The sequence below is a fragment of the Corticium candelabrum genome, chromosome 5 (genome assembly GCF_963422355.1).
Source record: "Corticium candelabrum chromosome 5, ooCorCand1.1, whole genome shotgun sequence".
Lineage (NCBI taxonomy): Eukaryota > Metazoa > Porifera > Homoscleromorpha > Homosclerophorida > Plakinidae > Corticium > Corticium candelabrum.
The window spans coordinates 8727916-8738741 of record NC_085089.1 but is presented as its reverse complement, the minus strand read 5'-3'; the positions used below and the strand labels follow the sequence as shown (position 1 = coordinate 8738741).

General features: G+C 44.0%; 2 protein-coding genes across 4 annotated transcripts; both read right to left on the bottom strand.

Annotated features, from left to right (window-relative positions):
• Window positions 1-15: 15 nt before the first annotated feature.
• LOC134179925 (protein TALPID3-like) lies at window positions 16-10713 on the bottom strand. 3 transcript variants are annotated; one of them, XM_062646957.1, is made up of 19 exons: window positions 10198-10713; window positions 10088-10134; window positions 9565-9643; window positions 9427-9505; window positions 8641-9365; window positions 8528-8573; window positions 4550-4649; window positions 4393-4434; window positions 4151-4332; window positions 3921-3996; window positions 3176-3790; window positions 3009-3110; window positions 2855-2947; window positions 2541-2800; window positions 2345-2481; window positions 1660-2257; window positions 1212-1594; window positions 1041-1147; window positions 16-987 (listed from the first exon to the last, which is right to left on the bottom strand). In XM_062646957.1, the coding sequence occupies exons 1-19, from the start codon at window positions 10619-10621 to the stop codon at window positions 22-24; spliced, it is 5061 nt and encodes a 1686-aa protein (XP_062502941.1). In that variant the 5' UTR covers window positions 10622-10713; the 3' UTR covers window positions 16-21. The 3 variants fall into 3 exon arrangements, with proteins under 3 accessions (XP_062502941.1, XP_062502939.1, XP_062502940.1); XM_062646955.1 differs by having other exon boundaries at window positions 1660-2481; XM_062646956.1 differs by having other exon boundaries at window positions 1660-2481; window positions 4396-4434.
• On the bottom strand, window positions 5699-8516 carry LOC134179927 (probable E3 ubiquitin-protein ligase IRF2BPL). Its single transcript, XM_062646958.1, has one exon. The coding sequence runs from the start codon at window positions 7451-7453 to the stop codon at window positions 5939-5941; it is 1515 nt and encodes a 504-aa protein (XP_062502942.1). The 5' UTR covers window positions 7454-8516; the 3' UTR covers window positions 5699-5938.
• Window positions 10714-10826: the final 113 nt, after the last annotated feature.

Sequence of the window (10826 nt, the reverse complement as noted above, 5' to 3'; positions counted from 1 at the left end):
AGCAGTAAGGATTATACTTACTTAGAAGTCTCCACCTGATATTGATATTGATGATAGGTCCCCGTAGGTGTCATCTTCAAGATCATCTGCTGGGTGTCCTGGACCACTGGGAACGTTGACGTCGACTTGATGTGATAAATCCGATGATTGTATAGGCCTTCCACTTCTCTCTGCCGTACGTGATGGCTGAAGCTTTTGCACATCTCGAGGCTGCACTAGCTGCAATCTACGAGGTGCTTGTTGAAGCACGGATGGTAGATGCGCCGTTTCCCTAAGTTGCAATCGTCCTTGACGTTGCGAACGCTTAGGCTTAGAAAAGAGGCTTCTAAGAGATCGACCGTCTTGTTTTAGAGTACTCTCGCTAGTTACTGCTGACAATGCCCCGTCCAATTCTGTCTGCCTCTGCGGTGCAACTTGCCCAGCGCACCCAACTTCATTGTCAGAGTGTGGAGACGCGGGAAGTGTACTTTGAACTTCATGAAAAGCCGCTTGAGCCAAAGCCAGGCTATCAGGGGATCCGCTTGCTGAGGGGCAATCATCCAAAGGAAAGTCCATCTGAGTGGTGGAGAAAGCAGCTACAGTACTGGTACCGGTTCCTCTCTCATTAGTCGGAGCTGCCCGTTTGATCTCTCCAGGAGAGTGAGCCGACGCTAGCTCCGCAGATGCTCTGTCAGCTATGCTGAGTGCAATTACATCTCTCACTACGTCTCTTTGTACCACTTCCCCATATGACAAATCTTCTGGACGATCACATTCCGTTTGACCAGTCGCAACCTTCCCAGGCTGCTGACGAGAAGCTGCAGAGCTGACCACTTGTCCCACACTAATATCTTGTTCTTGTTCACTACCGCCATCATCATCACCATGGCCACTGCGTCCATCTAATCTCAAATAATTTCGGACATTTTGTTGTTGAATGGGTTCCTCAACACGTAAAACAAGACCACGAAGAGAGAGTGCTTCCCGACTGACCCGTCGTCGTGATTTCTACAACGTCTGTATCAGATACACAAGCTTTCAGCACAGCATGGTCAACTCACCTTAGGTCTGCGGGGCTCTGATGAGGAGCTACTCTCACTGAGCATGTTCTCCACAGGTGATGTGTCTAAAAAGGCTTTCATGAGGGTATGAACACCACCCTCCACATCTACGCATCAACCAACTGAATACATACGAACGGTTAAACAAACAAATGTGCGCGCTGATAATACCCTGGTGGTAACGCAATGATTGGGACGTAATTTCGCTTCTTGTTTTTCCTCTCATGTACCGTATATCCCCCGGTGATGCAGCAAATTCCCCCTCACTCACCTCCGGTACTTCACAGCTGGCCATTACAGGATCACTTCTTGCCTCAGTATGAGCTAAGAGATATTCACCTTCTGAAATTTCAGGATCTGTACTTAACGTGGTCGTGGCATCGCTAGTCACAACTATTGGATCAGAGGATTTGGAATGTATTGATGTTGGTGAGCTCGTTGAAGTAGAGGTGCCACTTAATGAGTGCCGGCTGTGGTGCTCCGTCGTTTCTTGTTGTGGCAAGTATTGTTGTGATGTCTGAGTCTCGGCTACTACGAAATCTACCGACCTGGATCTGCAAACAATTAAGGTTAACAAAGACTAGAATTCCTATCAACTACACAATGTATGCAGACGCACAATTCCAATTCATCTTGAGATGCCACAGACTGGGCTTGGCTGGAAACAGATTCCAATGGTGTTGGAACTTTATTGTCTGATACTTCATCACCTCCACTGTTTGACAGTCGGCTGATGACGCTATCGGCGGGTGTTCCAACGTCTTCGCCTTCAGCTACGTTGAACACAAACGGCAACTGTTGCAAGTCAATATTTTTGGAAGTTTTCAAGGCATCTGCCACTTCTGTCAATCTCTCTTCAACAGATGTTTCCTCAATCTCAAGTGGGGTAGACGGTGGCGTTACCTGCGCTATTCCGTCATGTGTGGTTGCATCTACTGCGATCTGAGCGCAAACGGGAGACTGAGAACGCGTTGGGATTGGAGTCGGCAATTCATCTCCGGATTCGGACGCTACCGGAGTACCATTTGTCTCTGGGTATATACTACTGACCGCGTGCTCACTGAGAGCAACCGCTGGCACCACCAGTGAACATTGGCCAAGGCAGGCTAGTAGCATGTCACATATCACTCCACCTGCTATTTCCTCAATAAATCTCACGTCCACGTCTAGACCGGCGTCAACAAACAGCTGCACAATTCGTCCATTTATCAGACTAACTAAAAACATATTCGCGAAAAAACAAACACATTGCTTGGAGCAGACACGTTTAACTCTGTAAGACAGACGTGTTGATATGCCATTACCGTGCGTATGGTCTGACGAAGACGTTGATTCCCTACTCACTGAGCTACCCGGACTGAAATTTTGCATAGCCAGGTGATGGTCTGGACCAGGAGGATCCATATGACTAAAAAGCTGAGCCAACAGTTCTTGTTCTACCCTGTAGAAACGACAAAATTGAAAATCCAAGGAGCACAATTCTTACATTAACTTGTGCACCATTCACAGATTCGCTGTTCAACTGTAATATCACCTGTCCCATCCATGTCATCTACATTAGAATGACTTGGAATGGTCGTTTGCGGAACTGGAGGAAACGTTGGTCCTGTGTTCTGACGGCTTGACCGTTGATGTATCTCTCCATGCATTGATATTTCTTGAGGTAAAGGAAAATCATTACAGATGTCATGACACTTCTTCTCTAAATCAATGTCCTCTTCGTTATTTTCCAACTCGGAAGACTTCTGTTCCTCATCCATCTGTCAGACAGAAACGTGATATCAATCGAGTTTCTTTGCATCTACATAACCAACCTGGACGTCCGGCGAATCCGTGAAAACTTCCCTCACCGTCAAGTAGTGGTCAAACTGATCTTCCTCTGCAGAAACAACCTGATCTCGTGTTTTCTTTGAAAAACAGAGACACTGAAGAGCTACAACGCACAAACAGAGCGGTAATTTCCAATACCTCTTGTTCGCCGCATTCAGCAGATTTCACAGAAGAGCGAGAAGGATAGGAAACAGAGTCAGAATGCAACGACGTAGAGTCAATAACAATAGGAGAAAGAACCTAGTGCCACTCATCATTGGTCATGCAGTAAACGGGTTTAATATTAGACAAAAGGCAATGCTCACTTGTTTACTAAGCTCTGGCCGTCTCTTTGACCGAGCAAAGGCGGTTTTGTCTATGTGACCGTTTCCTTCAGTTGCTTCATCTCTAGTTTGAATAAACACACTCTTCTTTAAAGGAAGGGACGGTTCATTACTCTCCGACATGTCGTCTTTTTCTGCTTTATCCCAACCGGCTAGCGCAGTGCGACGCGGTGGGGCCAACGCAAGAGCTACTACCTTGTAATCACGAGCTTGTCCGACTGCATGTTCAACCAGTTGAGAATGTCTGATGGAGCGTCTCTCATTGTCCCAGTTTCTCTCGACATTGGACGGAATGCGGTTGCGCCGCGCAAAAGAAACGGTTTTTGATCTTTGCAAACGGTACCGTTCGTCACCGCCGAGCACTTGGGGAACAGTAAACTTTGTCTTGTTCCCCACAAAACGTTCTGCTATTGCTTCCTGCTCAGACGACTTCTTGCCAAGTAGTTTTCGTATAGAACCTTTCTGCGTCTCTCTGAGTACCTTACCAGATTGGCTCTTTGATCGTCTCTTCGAAAACCCTTTCGATGCTCCTTGTCTTCTTGTAACCGCTACGTTCGTGTTTGACGTAGGAACGACGGCGTAAGCGGCCAGCTCGTCCTGTCACGGAAACATACATCATCATGAATTTAATATCCGACTGGAAATGAAAATTGCCAGCTCCCTATACTGCTATGCAGTCATGCATGCAGCCTATAGAACGAAGCAAGACCAATGCAAATGTTGATACCTTGATATCTTTAGACACCGCAGCAATATTCTTGTCTACTGCACGTTTCACCTGTTCGACGCTGTTAATCAATATCCTATAACAACCATACAATACCGTTCGTTATCACAGGGTATGCAACATATACATTATTTTATTAATTTCTCAAACATTTCTGCTACGTTCGCTAGCCAAAAAGAATGATGGCGTAGACTCGGTAAAGCTAGTATATACGTTTCGTTGTCACTGACCTGTCGTCGTCATCATCATCAACTGTCCCTTCACGCCAGAAACGTTGGTTTTGTTGCCGAATTACGCTGGCTATGTTATACTCCAGGTTACGACGTGAAATTTCACATTGTTCTACAATATGTTCCACTGCATTTAACTGATCGTTAGGAGAGATGGGAAGCCAAGTCGGTCTGTTTGCAGTCTGCAAAATGTCATGAAACTCAGCAGGAATAAACTTCCCATGTCACACACATGAACATACCACCTTTCTATCTTCTAATCTCTGGCGCCACTGGTCTGTTCCCTACAAACATTGGAACAAATTAAGACATATGACGTTATCTTCCTATCCTTGTAGTCAGAGAAACTACTGAACGCTACAGGCATGTACAACACAAGTGTACAGTACGAGCCCTCACCTGACGTAACTCCACCAGTTCGTTCTGCATAGTCTCCAATACACTTTCCATTTTTCTAATTCGATCACGGGAAGGCTGCCAGTGAGCCACACGAACGTTTCTGCATTATAAATAGTTAGAGCTGAAGGTACAAATTGGCAAAAACTTTGCGATCACATAATGTATCTATACAGTAAATGCAGTGTACAGTATATCTTTAAAAAGCGGCGTTAGCTGTGATCTCAACATTGACAACAATTTGTTGTTACTTAGGGGATTGGTTTATATTTAGCGTCCACGTTGCTTCTGTTATAAATAACATTGACCGTCAGTCTGCAAGTGTGTTAAAGATTAAAGATGTGTTCCTTCTTCATCATTTAGATTCATTGCGTTTACTATCTAAAAGCTGTTCTAGCAGTGCAACATGCACACAACAGTCTAGAAGTGTGTTGTCATATGTACTCTAGTGTCGAGAGATGCACACGTCAGCTACTATTATTACAAAATGACGTCAATCCAACTAGAGGCAAATAGACTTGGGCAGTATCTGTTGTTTTAGGGATCACGTACGGCCACGTGTGTCTGTTTAGCTAATATAAGTACCTAGTAATGGCAGAAGTGTATACCAAGTAGGAGTGCCAGGCAAAGCACGTTGACATTACTGAATCGTTTTCCTGTGATTGACCTGATGGAGCCACAACGAGAAACAGGTGGTCCCATAATTTTTACAGTAGAAATAAGATCATCCACTTTGTACACTCAGCTGGCTTTGCTAATTGAGTGCAGCAGTCTAGTTTGTTCACCAAATTCGTAGGTAGATGGTTAAAAAGAGTAGAAAGCATGTTTGCCTCGCATCAATTAAATTAATTTATTCATTCATGTGCAACGTGTTGCCCAAGGCATCATCACGCTGTACACGTCAGAATTCCAGTAGCTTGATTGATAGTATTCCTATTTCCACAAGCAGCCAAATCTGTAGCTGATCTAATGGGACCAACACCCCGACGGAGTCACGTTGAAGCACTCCTAGTACAGACAAATTAACTTAAGTAACGAGGAATTACGACACCATCTGCATCCGCCTTACAGGCCGACAATATGCTTGCATTTCCATGTTCTACCTAGAGACACCACACTAAGTAGACGCCGCCGAATTGTGTTTACTTAAAATCATCTTTCATCTTCCAGAATTAATTTGACTAATGTGTTTGCATAAAAGAAACATAGTATAGGGAAGTGGCAACCGAAATGCGCATATATATATATACTAACATACAATGCCGCGAATGACAACACAACACAAAACTGCAGCTCCTGATACGTTTCAGGAGTTATAAAACAGTATGTTTATGCTGTTATGTTACTACCAAATCAAAGGCTCTAACTAAAAAATCCAGTTAGAGAGCGGCATCACGTTTCTTTCTTCAAATTTCCTATACCAGTTGTCACAATGGTTTCAATCTCAGCTTGCATGAATGCCCAGGGCATAGTACTGCCCACTACTGGGCACCTGTGACCGCTAGGACAGAACACATCAGTACCATCACGTTGAGCGTTGATTATTGCCTCCCGGGAGCAAGCAAAGCAAAATTTATGTTGACTAACGGATGGACACTGTACAAATCGAGTGTCCTGCAGAGGACATAGACACAGAAGACACTGCAGTGGTGCAGCTGGCGTAGAAGCTGATGGAGAAAAGGCTTTGTTGGAATGATGAACCGGCATCCTTGAAGAATAGCAAGCTGGTACGAGATTAGGAATATTTGTTGGAGATGATGAAGTCTGGTTACCTATCTCTCTGACTGAATTTGGAGATTGTTCCCGACTAAGATTAGAACTGGGTGTGTTCTTAGCAATGTCAGTTGCACTTGGAGATCTGTGACCAATATTTACTCCCTGGCTTGATGATATATCTTGACCAGAACCAGCACTAGATCGCCCCTCATTTGCTCTAGCCATCTTGCTTTCAGGTGCTTCTCCTACTGCCATGTCTTCACTCCTTTTACGTCCAATTCCAACACTGCTGCCTCTTCCAAAGGGACTTGGAATGGAAGGACAAGCGGGATCAAGATAGGGTACCGGTAAAAGTTCAGGGTTTATAGGTGCACGGAAGTATCTTGCAGCCTCCGTCAGCAGAGTTCCCAGCAAGCGCCAGTCACCTGGCACTCTTTCAAATTCTAAGTCTTTATATCCATTGGAGGCAGCTCCCTGTCTTGGACTAGATACGCCCATTCTCTCACGGTATTCTGTATACATTTGTTTGCTAGCTCCAGAAGCACTTTGATAAACGTTGTTAGATCCTGGTGGATACTCAACGTATGCCTTTATTTCATACTCGCCATTGCCTCGTACAATGGCATCAAATGCAAATATTCGACCCAACAGATATCGATCTTTGGTGAATCGAACGTTAAATGGTACGCATTTGTTAAGAATAGCCAACGTGTCCCGCACAAGTGAGTGTGGAGATCGAACTAGAGAACAGTTATATACATGGGAGCCTGCAGCAGCAGCAGATGGTGATGGCAGTCCATCAAGAGTTCCTTCCTGATTGTGAGAAGATGCCGCCATGCGTTTGCTGTACAGATTTGGATGACCCCTGTCCATGACTGCGTGAGCACTATTGGGTAGAACTACAGTTTCATGTCTATAGTCTACTGGTATTGATGACCGAGTCACTGGCACTTGCATACTGGCATCACTGGCTGTGTCACTAGTTGTTCCGTTAGCTGTCATCTTGAAGGTTTCGTGAGCATGAGCTCGACGCATCGTCCTAGCAGCTTGAATCACCTCTTCCACTCTGTCTGCTCCCTCGTAGTTACAACAGCCCCGACAAACCACTTCGGAAAAGTCTGTAAGAACAGCCCAAGGGCTGTGAGGTAGATCACATAAGTAACACTTTTGACGACCGAGACGAGTTGCCATGAGATCTGATCGGTGAGTCAACAGACGCTAGACTAGCGTGGACAACCAAGCGGCAGAAAGGTATAGTCTTTTGAGTGGGCGGTGCAGACAACAGATCTAAAATATTTACATTGCAGCGCTAACGCTACTACGCAATTAGCATCTCCTAATGTGCATAATCTAATGCGGGAGACTAATCTACTAAGTCATCTCGTAATGAAAAGATTCGCTTTCCACTCCCTGTCGCCTGCTATTGTCCAATTGCCAAGCCGCAAGAACAGACGAGATAACCAGATATGTCTCCTCGTCACAAAACACTAGTCGAGTTGTTTATTCAGCAGCCAAAAGAAGAAACGCCCAAGGTAAGGAAATTTAAGACTTTCCTAGTACAAACAAAAGCTGTGGAAACTTAAAGCGAGGGGTGAGTTTCACAATTCCAAAGAACATTTCCCTGAGATATCTATCAACACGTGTATTCGCATATTTGCATTCTATTTCTCTGCAACTCCCCGAAATTAATTAAGCGCAAACTATACATTTGGATATGGAAATCGTTTGACTCACTGTCATGCGGATTCAGATGCAATTCAGTCTTCAGTCCGGTCTTCAACACACGTAAACAGAGAAGTCAACTTTGGCTTCCTTTGTCTACATTGCTGTGCAGACATCGCTTTGTTTACTTGCATTTCATTCAGCAAAGTGGGGCATAATTCAAGACCTACAGTGTAGCAGGGGTTTCGTTTTCCATACAAACAACATAATAAACAGTACAGTAATATTTATCAACGGCTTGTTACGGTAAATGCCGTCTACTACCACTACAGATAGTGTGGTCGTCTCTACGTATTGCCAACGACTTTCACATCTCAAACAACGTCGGTGTAATGAAATTACGCGCGGCATCTACTAATTCTACACCCGCTTGGTCGTCCAAACACTACGCATCTCCTGTTGCAGTTTCTAATTAGTGAAAGGGTGGAGTTAAGCCCAAGAGCGTCACGCGGGGTGTGGCTAGGTTAATGCGACGTTAGGGCTTGTATTTCGATAGCGTCGGACACCATGCAGATTCTTGAAAAGCAGCTAACACATACTCACCTTTCGGATTCCTCGTCGTCTGTTGACTTTTTACTAAAGATCTCTCCTATCAATCAGATTAAATTTACTGACCACCCTGGCTAAGTTGGCTTTCAGCAGTCATTTAGAGTGACCTGTTTTATTGCTCTCATCCAGTGATGGCTTCCCAGTGTCTGGTCTTTCATCAGCTCGAGACATACCAACATTCCCATCAGTCAACTGTCTGTCTATCACAATAGGTGCAACTGGTGCAGGTGCATAAAGAGTGTCTAGTAAAGGTGCAGCTGCATTATCTCCGTTTCTGCCCAGCAATTTCCGCCTGTTTTGATGACTCACTCCCTGCAACCTTGGAGGAGTGTTTTCATCTATTTCTAGAGGACTGCTTTGAATACCTCTGCTGATTAGAGATACACTTTTCTTTGCTCCGCCCTCATCACCTGTTGTCTGTCTTTGTCCTCCTCTTGCTAACAAAACAGAAGCAATTTGTGTCTCTAGCCTACTCTGTTGTTCTCCTAGTCGTTCCAATTGCTCTAGTCTCAACTGTGTGTGTCGATCAATCTGCTTCTGAAGATTCCTCTGCTGTACTGTCATTTCTGTTTGATAGGTGTCTTTCATTGATTTCAGATGAGAAACAAGGCCAGTAACCTTTGATTCCAGAGCATGAACTGTTTGAAGGTATTGACTAGATGAAGCAACAGCAGCAGATGCTGCTGCAGCTGCAGCAGCAGTGGCCACTGAAGAAGAATCACCTGTTTGAGTTGATGGTTTCTCATTCTGAATTTGACTATTAGGATTTGATAATCGTTTGTGAAAGCAAGCCTGTACTGCTGGCTTCAATTCTGTCTTCCTCCTTTGATTTCTGGCAGGTAAAAAGTACTCAAGAACATACTGCACATGCTTCTTGTTATCTAGAAACCTACCTTTTTGAAAACTCTTCTAGCAATTTTTTCTCCCCAGAATCTAAAGCCCATGATGAGACAATTAGTTCAGAATTGTTTTCTGTAATCACAAAGTCTTTCAAAAATGACAAATATTAGGTAGTATGCCACATTACAAACCAGTCAATGGTTGCACTTGTGCTGATGCTGGTAATGTTTGTTCTGTAGAAAATCCTTGCTGTAAACTACATCTGGGGTTCTAGAGAGAACAAAATACTCAGTCAGTACTGAACTGTGGCACAAACAAGCACACAGAGAGTAGAAAGCATGGATTGCTCATAAATAAACAATACATGTAGTACTCAAAATAAGACTTTGGCAAGTTCAAAATAATTAGTGTATGCAGCCACTACTTACATTCAGACAGAAAAGACATACAAACAGAAGATAAACAAAAAGACAGTTGGTTTATGCATCCTTGCTCCAAGGACATATGTGTCCCATGGCACTACAACAACCATGCAAACCACCAGACAATGTCCATAAATGGTTGATAATACAGTCATTTATACTAAAACAATAAATTGGACACAAACCCACAAACAAACAGACAGACAAACCGACAAACAGACAGACAAACAAACACAAACAAACACAAATAGTACCAAAATCATACAAATAAGTAAGCAATCTATACAATTACTTGTCTGGCTTCCACATCTTGTCTGTTGTTTTCATCAACACACTTAGCTGTCAAGAAGTACGGGGATACAGTAAAAACAAATACCCTTCAACGCTCATCAGTGCATGTACCTTGATTTATCAATGCTGCAGGCGTGCTTACATTATCCATGTCGTCGACAACGCATTTGGCACGAGCAGCAAATGGAGATTCTCTTTCTCTCAGCTTGTTTGCTGCCATCCTAACAGAATGACTTGAACTCGATTCTGAGATTACACTCCTGCTGCTAGCAGCTGAATGACCGTCTGTAGAGAAATACTGAGACAGCGACGAAGAACTAGGTATTTCAGGGCCAACAATAACCAGCTCTGGCTGGTCTGACTTCTTCACAGCATCTAGGCAGCTAGTAGATGGATGACCACGTGACGTATCATCTCTGTCTCTGTCGGAAATCTCATCATATTCTCCTCCTTTCTCTAGCGAGCTGACAGCCGCTAAAGTAACTGTTAGCAGTTGATTTGCTGAGCTCTCATGAGCAATGACTTTTGCAGACATTTTGACTTCAAGTAAGCCTGCGTGCTGAAATAAACAGTTCTTTCAACAATCACAACTGCACGCGCGCCACGATTTCAAGACTATGGGCTAGTCGTTGATACGGTAGGACCCGTATGTCCGGGGCATTCCTGTGTAGGTAGGTACTAAACCGTATAATTTGTACAAATAATGGTGCACATAATAATACCATTAATGTGCATATAAA

What these genes read in the sequence shown, in the direction of transcription:
- LOC134179925 (XM_062646955.1), bottom strand. Translation starts at nt 10,621, where the DNA reads ATGTCTGCAAAAGTCATTGCTCATGAGAGCTCAGCAAATCAACTGCTA. An exon ending in CGGTGTCTAAAGATATCAAG is followed by an intron (nt 3,791 to 3,920) that starts GTATCAACATTT and finishes TTTCCGTGACAG; the next exon opens with GACGAGCTGGCCGCTTACGC. An exon ending in GGCCAGAGCTTAGTAAACAA is followed by an intron (nt 3,111 to 3,175) that starts GTGAGCATTGCC and finishes GAGTGGCACTAG; the next exon opens with GTTCTTTCTCCTATTGTTAT.
- LOC134179927 (XM_062646958.1), bottom strand. Translation starts at nt 7,453, where the DNA reads ATGGCAACTCGTCTCGGTCGTCAAAAGTGTTACTTATGTGATCTACCT.